Source organism: Hyla sarda, chromosome 5 (genome assembly GCF_029499605.1).
Source record: "Hyla sarda isolate aHylSar1 chromosome 5, aHylSar1.hap1, whole genome shotgun sequence".
NCBI classification, from domain to species: Eukaryota; Metazoa; Chordata; class Amphibia; order Anura; family Hylidae; genus Hyla; species Hyla sarda.
In genome coordinates this window covers 38704591-38719099 of record NC_079193.1, presented here as the reverse complement: position 1 = coordinate 38719099, position 14509 = coordinate 38704591, and the positions used below count along the sequence as shown (strand labels likewise).

Genomic DNA, 14509 nt, shown 5'->3' with positions numbered 1-14509 from the left:
TAATATGAACTTAAAAGGGGTATTCCAGGGAAAAACTTTTTTTTTTTTTTTTTTTTAAACTGGCTCCAGAAAGTTAAACTGATTTGTAAATTACTTCTATAAAGAAATCTTAATCCTTTCAGTAGTTATCAGCTGTGGAAGTTGAGTTGTTCTTTTCTTTCTGAGAACAGTGCTCTCAGCTGACACCTCTGCTTGTCTCAGGAACTGTCCGAAGCATTAGAGGGTTGCTACGGGGATTTGCTCCTACTCTGGACAGTTCCTGAGACAGACAGAGGTGTCAGCAGAGAGCACTGTGGTCAGACAGAAAAGAACAACTCAACTTCAGAAGCTGATAACTACTGGAAGGATTAAGATTTTTTTAATAGAAGTAATTTACAAATCTGTCTAACTTTCTGGAGCCAGTTGATATAAAAAAAACAAGACAAAAAAAAAAGTTTTCTCCTGGAATAGCCCTTTGATGGACTTTTTTCAACCTTATGAACTATTTAACTATGTAACATAGGGGGAGGTTTACTATCTGCGGCGTTAAGGCAATTTTAGCGCATGCCTCTAAATATAGTGGTGCCATGGCTACCCTTGTGCCTGGCACAGAAATATAAGCACTCTTGGAGCAGGCATATATTTCTGTGAATTTTGGCCCATAAGTCAGTCACATGGGAGTAGGGTGCACCCCTGGCTGAGCCTCCTTTATCCCTTCTTCATGCCCTCTTGGCATGGGTGGTGTACATGCTCCAAATGTTACTCTTTTTTACATAAATGGTGAAGAAATTTGCAACATTTAGGCATCAACTTAGTAAATCTCCCCCGTAGTATTAGTTAGTGTATAACAGCATGCACAGATTATTTCATTACTTGCTTCATGTGAATTGGTCATTGTGCAGGCTGGATAATATTTACAGGGATAGGTCAGGTAATACATTCTAACAGCACCACAATATGATTATCGCCTCGGTGACGTATACATTGGCATCCTATTAAAATGGGTTGTGCAAAGACAGGCATGGGCCCCATTGACTCTGACATGAACATAGGAAACCGAGCCAACAACCGCTCCCAAGCCCCCCAACCCCCCCCCCCCCCCAATCCTGGACTCCAAACAAAATGTCAATGGCAAGTGTACAAGTGTATATCTAATTACTAACGTATCATTCCAAAAGAAAAAATCAGTTAACGCACAAGCGTACAAATAAAATCACATAAAATATACAAAACTACAGCCAGCGTAGACTGAACAGCCATATATGTGCGTGGTAAAATGCCTGTTCACGCAGTGTTCATAGGTGGTAAGGTGACCAAAAAGTAAAACACAGTAATAAATAACAATTAATAGGTGATTTTTTAAACCTAGGGTAGAGAGTGCTGATAAAGTGGTTTACAAGTACCTAATAATGCCAGCAAGATGGAAAGTGAAAATACATGAAAGAACATAAAAAATGAACAGAAAAATCAGCAGCCGGCTAAAAAATGACCGCATATGCATGAACAGCGTGTACAGCCCAGTTACCCACCATTCCTCAGACACAGTTCACCGGGGGTACTCCCGTGGAAAACTTCTTTTTTTTTTTTTTTTCTTTAAATCAACTGGTGCCAGAAAGTTAAACAGATTTGTAAATCACTTCTATTAAATTTTTTTTAATCCTTCCAGTACTTTTTAGGGGCTGTATACTAAAGAGAAATCCAAAAAAGAAATGCATTTCCTGTGATGTCCTGACCACAGTGCTCTCTGCTGACCTCTGCTGTCTATTTTAGGAACTGTCCAGACAAGCATATGTTTGCTATGGGGATTTTCTCCAGTTCCTCAAATGGACAGCAGAGGTCAGCAGAGAGCACTGTGGTCAGGACATCACAGGAAATGCATTTATTTTTGGGATTTCTAAAAAGTACTGGAAGGATTAAGATTTTTTAATAGAAGTGATTTACAAATCTTTTTAACTTACTGGCACCAGTTGATTGAAAAAAAAAGTTTTCCACTGGAGTACCCCTTTAAACTTGGACATTTGAGCTGTAAAGATGCAACTTTTTGCAATCACAAGACATTGACTAGAACAGTGGTCTTCAACCTGCGGACCTCCAGATGTTGCAAAACTACAACTCCCAGCATGCCCGGACATGCCATTGGCTGTCCGGGCATTCTGGGAGTTGTAGTTTTGAAACATCTGGAGGTCCGCAGGTTGAAGACCACTGGACTAGAACTTTGATCCCTAACCCAGTCCTCCAGGCCACCAACATATCTAGTGTTTTCAGTTACTCCATTAGAATAGAACAGGGAAAAATCTAATTGTGTACTGTTGATGGGCCTGGAGGACTGGGGACTTTTTTGCTTCCCGAGTCTGACAGCGACTTATTCCCCTCTTTGTATTCACAAATATATTTACAGCCAAGTCTACCATACACGTGTATGTGGGGTTTGGGAAAGATACATGTTGGTCAAATGACCATTTGACGGACAGCTATCTCAAGTTTCACGAGACCTTCTCTTCACCCAAACCCCCTTTGCTTCACCTCCGTGGTTAAACTTTTTGGACATGTATTTTCAACCGTTCCTAATATGTAACCCCTTCCCAGTTCATAAAGGTTGGGGAAAACTGCTTTGATATGGAAGAGCTTGACTTGTCCCTCACCTAACCAATCAAACTTTATCTGCACCAAGGTCACCAGTCCTTTCGTAACTAAAGAGAATGTAACTCCTCCAATAACAACATGGAGCTCCTCCAATAGCAATAACGACTGCTCAGAATGTGAAGAAAAGCCTTTATAGATGAGGGGACAAAACTTGGAGATGCCAACTTCATATTAGGGTCGGTTCACACCACGATTTTCTATACAGTTTTTAGATACGTTTAAAAAAAAAAAACGTATGCAACCGTACAGCAAACCGTGGCCATAGACTTTCCATTCAAAACCGTATGCACCATATTGCTTACGGTTGTCTCCGTTTTTCACACCACACGGTTTTTCACTTTTTTTTTTCTGGACAGAAAACCGTGGCCTACCATGGTTTTTGGTCCAGGTGAAAAACCGTATTGACCCATTTTTTTTTTTTTTTTTTAACATAGGAGTCAATGGGAACCGTACAGAACTGTATGTGTGTAAGGTTCCATCCAGTTTTTACCATCCAGTTTTTGACTTTGAACGTTTTTTTTTCTTGGAATTTCAATCAAACAAGTGAAACTTTATTCATAATGGAGTGAAAAGTTCAAAACGTATATGGTTTTTTCCTTAAAAAACGGATGCAACCGGACATCACTTTTCAAACCGTATACGGTTTTCAACTTTGTACACACGTTTTGATACAGTTTAGTCAGGTTTTGAGGAATCCGTTTTTTTATCAAAAATCTGAAAAAAAAACCTGTATTGCAAAAACGTGGTGTGAACCCAGCCTTAGTTGTGTTTTTTTCTGTGCAAATATATTATGCCTCTCTGTACATTAACAAAATAAAAGATGGCATACTTACCTCCCTAGCTGCTGCTGTCAGATCTTCCAGTTCCTTCTGCTCTTTTTCTGAGGACATGTTGTCCCTGCTCTGCCAACACTCTGCTGAGTTCCTGCAAGCAAGAAATACCATTAGCAGTAGGAAAAAACAAGACTGCAGCTGGGACTGAAAGATCTAATGATAGCAGCAGAAGGGAAGCAGGAAAGGTAAGTATGCATGCTTTTTTTTTTTTTTTTTGCAAAAGAAGAATATGCTACCATTATATATTTGCCCAATAAACCTCTTGCCATAGATGACTTCAATAGTATTATTATTGATATTCATAGGGGATATGTGTCTGAACGTAGGAGGTCGAGTTCTGGGACCCTCCCCTCCACACACACACAATCTCCGGAGCGGACCCCAAGTCTCCCTGCTGCATGGAGAGGTGGGGCTGACAACGTTCTCTATGTATTGTCTATAGGCGCGCTGGAGATACTTGAGCGCTGTACTCGGTTATCTCTGGTTTTCCCATAGACAATGCATATAGAGCATGCTGACCCCGTTTCTCCATGCATCAGGGAGAGCCAGGGTCCCAGAGGTCCTATCCCCCCCCCCCTACAATCAGATACTTATCCCCTATCCTAGTGTTTCCAAACCAGGGTTCCTCCACCTGTTGCAAAACTGCAACTCCTAGCATGCCAGGACAGCCAACGGCCGTCCAGGCATGCTAGGAGTTGTAGTTTTACAACATCTGGAGGCAGCTGTTACGCCGAGCGCTCCGGGTCCCTGCTCCTCCCCGGAGCGCTCACGGCGTCTCTCTCCCTGCAGCGCCCCGGTCAGTCCCGCTGACCGGGAGCGCTGCACTGACATGGCCGTCGGGGATGCGATTCGCACAGCGGGACGCGCCCGCTCGTGAATTGCATCCCAAGTCACTTACCCGTCCCGGTCCCCTGCTGTCATGTGCTGGCGCGCGCGGCTCCGCTCTCTAGGGCGCGCGCGCGCGCGCGCCAGCTCTCTGAGACTTAAAGGGCCAGTGCACCAATGATTGGTGCCTGGCCCAATTAGCTTAATTGGCTTCCACCTGCTCCCTGGCTATATCACATCACTTCCCCTGCACTCCCTTGCCGGATCTTGTTGCCTTGTGCCAGTGAAAGCGTTTAGTGTTGTCCAAAGCCTGTGTTACCTGAACTCCTGCTATCCACCTTGACTACGAACCTTGCCGCCTGCCCCGACCTTCTGCTACGTCTGACCTTGCCTCTGCCTAGTCCTTCTGTCCCACGCCTTCTCAGCAGTCAGCGAGGTTGAGCCGTTGCTAGTGGATACGACCTGGTTGCTACTGCCGCAGCAAGACCATCCCGCTTTGCGGCGGGCTCTGGTGAACACCAGTAGCCTCTTAGAACCGGTCCACCAGCACGGTCCATGCCAATCCCTCGCTGACACAGAGGATCCACTACCTGTAAGCCGAATCGTGACAGTAGATCCGGCCATGGATCCCGCTGAGGTGCCGCTGCCAAGTCTCGCTGACCTTCCCACGGTGGTCGCTCAGCAATCGCAGCAGATTGCCCAACAAGGACAGCAGCTGTCGCAGTTGACCGCCATGTTACAGCAACTTCTGCCACTGCTACAGCAGCAACCATCTCCTCCGCCAGCTCCTGCACCTCCTCCGCAGCGAGTGGCCGCTCCTAGCCTCCGCTTGTCCCTGCCGGACAAATTTGATGGGGACTCTAGACTCTGCCGTGGATTTTTGTCTCAATGTTCCCTGCATATGGAGATGTTGTCGGACTTGTTTCCTACAGAACGGTCTAAGGTGGCGTTCGTAGTGAGCCTTCTTTCAGGAAAGGCCTTGTCTTGGGCCACACCGCTCTGGGACCGCAATGATCCTGCCACAGCCACAGTCCAGTCCTTCTTCGCTGAAGTCCGGAGTGTCTTCGAGGAACCAGCCCGAGCTTCTTCTGCCGAGACTGCCCTGCTGAACCTGGTCCAGGGTAATTCTTCAGTGGGCGAGTACGCCATCCAATTTCGTACTCTTGCTTCCGAATTATCATGGAATAACGAGGCTCTCTGCGCGACCTTTAAAAAAGGCCTATCCAGTAGCATCAAGGATGTGCTGGCCGCACGAGAGATTCCTGCCAACCTGCAAGAACTTATCCATTTGGCCACCCGCATTGACATGCGTTTTTCTGAGAGACATCAGGAGCTCCGCCAGGAAAAAGACTTAGATCTCTGGGCACCTCTCCCACCGCATCCTTTGCAATCTACGCCCGGGCCTCCCGCCGAGGAGGCCATGCAAGTGGATCGGTCTCGCCTGACCCAGGAAGAGAGGAATCGCCGTAGGGAAGAAAATCTTTGTCTGTACTGTGCCAGTACCGAGCATTTCTTGGTGGATTGCCCTATTCGTCCTCCACGTCTGGGAAACGCACGCACCCAGCTCACGTGGGTGTGGCGTCTCTTGGTTCAAAATCTGCTTCTCCACGTCTCACGGTGCCCGTGCGGATTTCTCCTTCAGCCAACTCCTCCCTCTCAGCCGTGGCCTGCTTGGACTCTGGTGCCTCTGGGAATTTTATTTTGGAGTCTTTGGTGAATAAATTCTGCATCCCGGTGACCCGTCTCGTCAAGCCGCTCTACATTTCCGCGGTCAACGGAGTTAGATTGGATTGCACCGTGCGTTACCGCACAAAACCCCTCTTAATGTGCATTGGACCCCACCATGAAAGGATTGAATTTTTCGTCCTCCCCAACTGCACCTCTGAGGTCCTCCTCGGTCTGCCATGGCTCCAGCTTCATTCTCCCACCCTTGACTGGACCACCGGGGAGATCAAGAACTGGGACTCTGCTTGCCACAAGAGATGCCTCTCCCCCCCTCCCAGTCCCGTCAGGCAAGCCTCAGTGCCTCCTCATGGCCCCCGTCCTTGTGTCACCCTGCCCCGTGCCAAGCTCCACCCTCTGCCCTCCCTCCCCATTCCCACTCCTGCTGTACTGCCTGCCTTTGAGGAAACCCTCCATTCACTCCCGGTGTCCTCGTCCCAGGTAAAGCAGTTGTCGGACAAAAAAAGGGGGAGACCTAAGGGGGGGGGGTACTGTTACGCCGAGCGCTCCGGGTCCCTGCTCCTCCCCGGAGCGCTCACGGCGTCTCTCTCCCTGCAGAGCCCCGGTCAGTCCCGCTGACCGGGAGCGCTGCACTGACATGGCCGTCGGGGATGCGATTCGCTCGCGCCCGCTCGCGAATCGCATCCCAAGTCACTTACCCGTCCCGGTCCCCTGCTGTCATGTGCTGGCGCGCGCGGCTCCGCTCTCTAGGGCGCGTGCGCGCCAGCTCTCTGAGACTTAAAGGGCCAGTGCACCAATGATTGGTGCCTGGCCCAATTAGCTTAATTGGCTTCCACCTGCTCCCTGGCTATATCACATCACTTCCCCTGCACTCCCTTGCCGGATCTTGTTGCCTTGTGCCAGTGAAAGCGTTTAGTGTTGTCCAAAGCCTGTGTTACCTGAACTCCTGCTATCCACCTTGACTACGAACCTTGCCGCCTGCCCCGACCTTCTGCTACGTCTGACCTTGCCTCTGCCTAGTCCTTCTGTCCCACGCCTTCTCAGCAGTCAGCGAGGTTGAGCCGTTGCTAGTGGATACGACCTGGTTGCTACTGCCGCAGCAAGACCATCCCGCTTTGCGGCGGGCTCTGGTGAACACCAGTAGCCTCTTAGAACCGGTCCACCAGCACGGTCCACGCCAATCCCTCGCTGACACAGAGGATCCACTACCTGTAAGCCGAATCGTGACAGCAGCCTGGTTATGAAACACTGCCTCCTGTAGATGGAGATACGTTTTTGATGGAATGTGATGGAATAACCCTTTAAAATCACACACAAATTTGTACACATTTTTTGCCAAATTGCTGTTGCGAATTTTAGAGAATGATATGGAAATGTGTTTTTTTTTAATTATTAAATCAATATGAGAAATACATAAAAAAGTGTAAAATTCTTAGCTTAAACTAGACATTCTAGGAGATCTGTAGTGCTCTTCGGATAGGGGATACATTTTAGATCGCGGGGGGTCTGAGCGCTGGGCCCCCCCGCAATTTCCTGTACGGGGCCGCGGCAATGAGCAGGAATGTGGGCGTTTCGTCCCTGCATGACGCGGCAGCCGACACGCCCCTCCATGTATCTCTATGGGATTCATGGAGGGGCGTGCCGGCTGCCGCGTCATGTGGGGACAGATTGTCCTCTTTCCTGTACATCGCCGCGGCCCCTTACAGCGATCGGGCCCCCCGCGACCTAAAACTTATCCCCTATCCTTCAGATAGGGGATAAAGTTCAGAGCACTACAGATCTCCTTTAAATGCATTCTAAAAGTGGCACAGGATGTTTAAAATCTAAGGTATCTTTATTGTGTTATAGTTTGCACCATGTTTAATTTCGCTTTGTTGTTGGTTTCTGGAGCCCTCTTTTGCCCCATGTCGGACAGAGTGCCTAAAGCCGTGCTCACATGTCCGAAAATGCGTGGAATGTTTGCCCATGAGAAGACATTCTACACATACAGTGGGGCAAAAAAGTATTTAGTCAGCCACCATTTCTGCAAGTTCTGCAAGTTCTCCCACTTAAAAAGATGAGAGAGGCCTGTAATGTTCATCATAGGTATACCTCAACTATGAGAGACATAATGAGAAAAAAATCCATAATATCACATTGTCTGATTTTTAAAGAATTTATTTGCAAATTATGGTTGAAAATAAGTATTTGGTCTATAACAAAAGTTCATCTCAATACTTTGTTATATACCCTTTGTTGGCAATGACAGAGGTCAAACATTTTCTGTAAGTCTTCACAAGGTTTTCACACATTGTTGCTGGTATTTTGGCCCATTCCTCTATGCAGATCTCCTCTAGAGCAGTGATGTTTTGGGGCTGTTGCTGGGCAACACAGACTTTCAACTCCCTCCAAATTGGCTAGGCCACTCCAGGCACTTGAAATGCTTCTTACTAAGCCACTCCTTCGTTGCCCGGGCATGCTGAAAGACACAGCCACGATTCATCTTTAATGCCATTGCTGATGGAAGGTTTTCACTCAAAATATCACGATACATGGCCCCAATCATTCTTTCCTTTACACGGATCAGTCGTCCTGGTCCCTTTGCAGAAAAACAGCCCCAAAGCATGATGTTTCCACCCCATGCTTCACAGTAGGTATGGTGTTCTTTGGATGCAACTCAGCATTCTTTCTCCTCCAAACACGACGAGTTGAGTTTTTACCAAAAAGTTCTACTTTGGTTTCATCTGACCATATGACATTGTCCCAATACTCTTCTGGATCATCCAAATGTTCTCTAGCAAACTTCAGACGGGCCCGAACATGTACTGGCTTAAGCAGGGGGACACTGCACGATTTGAGTCCCTGGCGGGGTAGTATGTTACTGATGGTAGCCTTTGTTACTTTGGTCCAAGCTCTCTGCAGGTCATTCACTAGGTCTCCCCGTGTGGTTCTGGGATTTTTGATCACCGTTCTTGTGATCATTTTGACACCACGGGGTGAGATCTTGCGTGGAGCCCCAGATCTAGGGAGATTATCAGTGGTCTTGTATAGCTTCCATTTTCTAATAATTGCTCTGACAGTTGATTTCTTCACACCAAGCTGCTTGCCTATTGCAGATTCAGTTTTCCCAGCCTGGTGCAGGTCTACAATTTTGTTTCTGGTGTCCTTCGACAGCTCTTTAGTCTTGGCCATAGTGGAGTTTGGAGTGTGACTGTTTGAGATTGTGGACAGGTGTCTTTTATACTGATAACAAAATCAAATAGGTGCCATTAATAAAGGTAATGAGTGGAGGACAGAGGAGACTCTTAAAGAAGAAGTTACAGGTCTGTGAGAGCCAGAAATCTTGCTTGTTCGTAGGTGACCAAATACTTATTTTTCACCATCATTTGCAAATAAATTATTTAAAAATCAGATATTAGGGATTTTTTTTCTCATTCTGTCTCTCATAGTTGAGGTATACCTAAGATGAAAATTACAGGCCTCTCTCATCTTTTTAAGAGGGAGAACTTGCACAATTGGTGGCTGATTAAATACTTTTTTGACCCACTGTATGAATGCTACTGCAGGCGCTAGGACCGATCGGAAATGCGACTTCTCATAGACAGCAATGCATTTCCCAGTGAAATCCGCAGAAATAATTGACATGTCTATTCTTTCTGCGGATGCCGGAATCGGGATTTCCGCAGAAAAAACATCTGCTGTGTGCACAGTGCAGCAGAATCCCATTGAAATCTATGGGACTCTGCTGCTGCAGAATTTCCAATCAGAATATTCCCGCAAAAGTCCACTTGGAAATTCCGCCAGGTGAGCATAGCCTAACTCTATTATTTTTCATCTAATCTGTTTAAAAAAAAAAATCTGTTGAACAACAGATTTTGCAGCAAAATTCTGACCCACACACATTTATGTTGTGGTTTACATCCACAGTTGCGAATCTTGCTGTAGATTGTTTTATTTATTACAGATTTGGGCTTCTACATTGATGTCAACGAAGAATATCTGCAATAAATCCTAGTTAATCTCTAACATAAATCAACAGGTTGCAGGTTTAATATCAATTTCTTTGTAGATTTTCTCCAGTCGATGGATGAGATTTCTACAAATCCCGGTCACTTTTCTATATGGTGTGAAATTTTTAGCACGTAAAAAAAATCTGCACCGTATGAACGTTCAGACGACCGGATCCACAGCATATTTTATGCTGCAGATCTGCCGCCAAAGGACCGCTACAGGATGCCTTTAGATGTGCCTGCTCGGAGAGGCAATACGCCGCTAAGAGCAGACACGCTGCGATGTGCGACTCGCCTAGTTTACTTGACCTAGCTCAGGGAGAAGGTCGAGCATGCGTGACGACTAGCACATTGCAGCAGTGTATCCGAGCAGGCACATCTAAAGGCACCCTGTAGGGGTCCTTCGCCGGCGGATCCGCAGTGTTGAATACGCTTTGGATCCACTTGTCTGAACGTACCCTTAAAGGGGTATTCCCGTGGAATTTTTTTTTTTTAAATCAACTGGTGCCAGAAAGATAAACAGATTTGTAAATTACTTCTATTAAAAAAATCTTAATCCTTCCAGTACTTATTAGCTGCTGAATACTACAGAGGAAATGGTTTTCTTTTTGAAACACAGAGCTCTCTGCTGACATCATGACCACAGTGCTCTCTGCTGACATCTCTGTCCATTTTAAGAACTGTCCAGAGTAGGAGAAAATCTTCATAGCAAACATATGCTGCTCTGGACAGTTCCTAAAATGGACAGAGATGTCAGCAGAGAGCACTGTGGTCATAATGTCAGCAGAGAGCTCTGTGTTGCAAATAGAAAACGATTTCCTCTGTAGTATTCAGCTGCTAATAAGTACTGGAAGGATTAAGATTTATTAATAGAAGTCATTTACAAATCTGTTTAACTTTCTGGCACCAGTTGATTTAAAAAAAAAAGTTTTCCACGGGAGTAACCCTTTAAGGTCCATTCACACTGCAGCTGAAGCTGCAGATTTGAAGCTGTGTTCAGTCATTTACTTAATAAAATCTGCAGCTTCAAATCCTGCGCATCAAATAGGCATAGGATACCATATGTGTGAATACACCCTAAAAACGCTAATCGTACAAATCCTGCGCATCAAATAGGCATAGGATACCATATGTGTGAATCCACCCTAAAAACGCTAATCGTACAGCATCCATAGTGCAAATCTTAGATGCCTGCGTTGAAGTAGATGGAAGGATACAGTACGAGAGTAAATGTCTAGACAGCCAAAACAGGGTACGTTCAAACGCTCTGAAAGGCTTCATATGAGACAAGTGAATAAGGGGGGGGGGGGGGGGTATCAGTGGCAATAAGCTTCAACTGCATTAGAAAAAGACGTTTTCATAATAGAAGTGGCAAGATAGAAACAAAAGGAGGCGCATAATAAAAATGCAAATGAGCGTGCTTTCCTAAAATGATAACTTTAAAAAGCCTTTTGTCGCCCCTTATCCTGAAGCCATCTTACAAGGTAATCACTGTTTGCCCAGAGATGTAAAGTGAAGGGCTCAATAGCATTAGACGCCTGCACGGTGCTATGTGTGACAAGCATGCAAAGCCACGTTAATGTTTCAGAATATGAATGGCCTCCGGGTGGCTGCAGCGCCATGTAGAAAGCCAACTGTGTTGCTATCTGTGGGCCTGATGGACTCCATGCGGCTTCCAGGCTGAAAACTTCACCGCTTTGACATGTGATGTGCTCCTTGTGACACTAGCAGCACTGTCACAGAGGAACGGCACAAAGACAACAAGCCCCCCTCCCAATGGCTGCTCCACGCAACCCCCCAGAGTTGCCCGGGCCACAAAACTCCTTGCATTTGCCTAGTTACCAGCGACATCGTCCCAAGCCCATACGGGGGAAAGTGTGGGTGTGCAGGCTCCAGCTGCCTTCCTGGACACAGCCTCCATAATAATTGACCTGAATGATGAGGGCGCACAAAAAACAGTATGATAAGCATTATCCCTGTCAATAAAAAATGTCCTCTCCCCCTCCCATGCGTTTCGAGCCTTTGTATGTAATGTACCCTCCGTCCCTTTTTCTATTCATATTGTAAAATAGGCAAATAATATGATGGCTGGAAATGAAAACCCTCCTTTTGTCCCCCCCTGGGGGCACTTATAAAATAAAAGATTTTTTAATTTTTTTTAATTTTTTTTTTTTACTATTGCAGATCATTTACCAATCAGAAGATGACCCGGAGAAAGAGAAGCTTCTGGAAGAAAACAAGGAGCTACATGAGAAAGCCGACTCGCTGCAGGACAGGGTCCACCAGCTGGAAATTGTTCTAAAGGAGAAAGACAGACACATCCAGTCGTTGGGTAAAATGGGCAGAATTTTTTGGGATGGTGAATGGGGCCGGGTGAAGAGCAGTCGGCGCATGGGGGGGGGCGGCCATATTGTGCTAACGAAAAGCATAGAAAATGGCCATAGCTTGACTGGAAATGGTGAAGACCAGTGGTTTCCCAACCATTCACCTCCAGCTGTTGCAAAACGACAACCCCCAGCATGCCCGGACAGCCGTTGGCTGTCCGGGCATGCTGGGAGTTGTCGTTTTGCAAAAGCTGGAGGTCCAGAGTTGAAAGACCACTGTTTTAGAGACGTCTCCAACTTCTTGCTGCCAATGGCTGTCCAGGCCTACTGGGAGTTGTAGTTTTGCAACATCTGGAGGTCCACAGTTTGTAGACCACTGGTTTAGAGCGTTCTTGAACTCTCGGAATTCTTAGTACCACGCTCACTCCAATAGAGACAGTGGGGGAGATTTATCAAAACCCGTCCAGAGGAAAAGTTGCTGAGTTGCCCATAGCAACCAATCAGAGCTTTACTTTCATTTTACAGAGGCCTTGTTAAAAATGAAAGAAGGAAGCTGATTGGTTGCTATGGGCAACTGGGCAACATTTCCTCTGGGCAGGTTTTGATGAATCTCCCCCAGTGAATAGGGCTGTATGAAGAGCAGTCGGCACATTGGAGGGTGTCCATATTGTGCTCAGGGATTGGGAAAAGAATGGGGAAAAAAGGCCAAAGCTAGAATGGAAATGTAAGGTTTAGAGACTTCTTCAACTTTTCTTGCAGCCAGGGAATGACCATTTTTCACTATAGACAGTGTGGGAGATTAGCTCCATAGAGCCATGCAAATAATGGCAAATAGCAGTCAGAGACAGTGACACTCATGAAGAGGCTCCAGCCTCTTAAAGGGGTACTCTGGTGGAAAACTTTTTTTTTTTTTTTTTTTTTAAATCAACTGGTGGTGCCAGAAAATTAAACAGATTTGTAAATTACTTCTATTAAAAAAATCTTAATCCTTCCAGTACTTATTAGCTGCTGAATACTACAGAGGAAATTATTTTCTTTTTGGAACACAGAGCTCTCTGCTGACATCACGACCACAGTGCTCTTTGCTGACATCTCTGTCCATTTTTGGAACTGTCCAGAGTAGGAGAAAATCCCCATAGCAAACATATGCTGCTCTGGACAGTTCCTAAAATGGACAGAGATGTCAGCAGAGAGCACTGTGTTCCAAAAACAAAATAATTTTCTCTGTAGTATTCAGCAGCTAATAAGTACTGGAAGGATTAAGATTTTTTAATAGAAGTAATTTACAAATCTGTTTAACTTTCTGGCACCAGTTGATTTAAAAAAATAAAAATAAATGTATTTTCCACCGGAGTACCCCTTTAATGTATCAAGGGTTGTCGCGCCAGTCCCACATGCTATATTTTGAAATCTACACCCATTCCGAGCAGGACAACATCAGAGGTCTTGTGGAGTTCTGCCTCCAATAGGTCAGAGCTATTTTGGTAGCACATAGGTGACCTTCAAAATTTTAGACAGGGGGTTTTAATATAATGGCTGATTGCTATATACCATATAAGCTCATTCTGCAAGCAACCACCCCCTGCAGCTTAAGGGGTACTCCGCCCCTAAACATCTTATGGGGATAAGATGTCTGATCACGGGGGTCCCGCTGCCGGTTAAAATGCCGGCTGCGGCGCTGGACGCTCGTGACATCATGGCCAAGCCCACTCGCGAAGCCACGCACCCTCAATGCAAGTCTAAGAGGGGGGTGTGGCGGTTGTCACGCCCCCTCCCATAGGCTTGCATTGAGAGGGAGGCCGTGACGTCATGAGCCTCCGGCGCCGCATCGCTAGTCATCTGAAGTTCGCTCCGTGCACCGGATGACTGGGGTGCCGCAGCATTGATACCGCCATCAGACATCTTATCCCCTATCCTTTGGATAGGGGATAAGATGTATAGGGGCAGAGTACCCCTTTAAGACCTCAAAATACCTTATTATAGGTGATGAGTAGATAGTGCTCCGTTATTTTACTTCTTTAGAGTTTGGTCACGCGTGCAGTATTCTGCTCCCCGTTGAAGTCAATGGGAAGCAAAATCAGTTGCACAAAATACGCAGCAAAATACCGCATGTGTGACCCTACCCTTAGGGTACATTCATGTGTGCAGTATATAGAGTATTCTGCTGCTAATTTTGCTACCTATAGACTTTAATGGAGAGAAAAACCAGTTGCAGAAAATATGCAGAAAAATA

General features: G+C 46.0%; 1 protein-coding gene across 1 annotated transcript in view; it reads left to right on the top strand.

Annotated features, from left to right (window-relative positions):
- C5H10orf67 (chromosome 5 C10orf67 homolog) overlaps positions 1-14509 on the top strand; it is a 174174-nt gene that overhangs the window by 50490 nt on the left and 109175 nt on the right. Inside the window, exon 6 of the mRNA XM_056519287.1 lies at positions 12137-12284. Within this exon, the coding sequence (XP_056375262.1) occupies positions 12137-12284 (148 nt within the window). The remainder of the gene's footprint in view (positions 1-12136; positions 12285-14509) is intronic.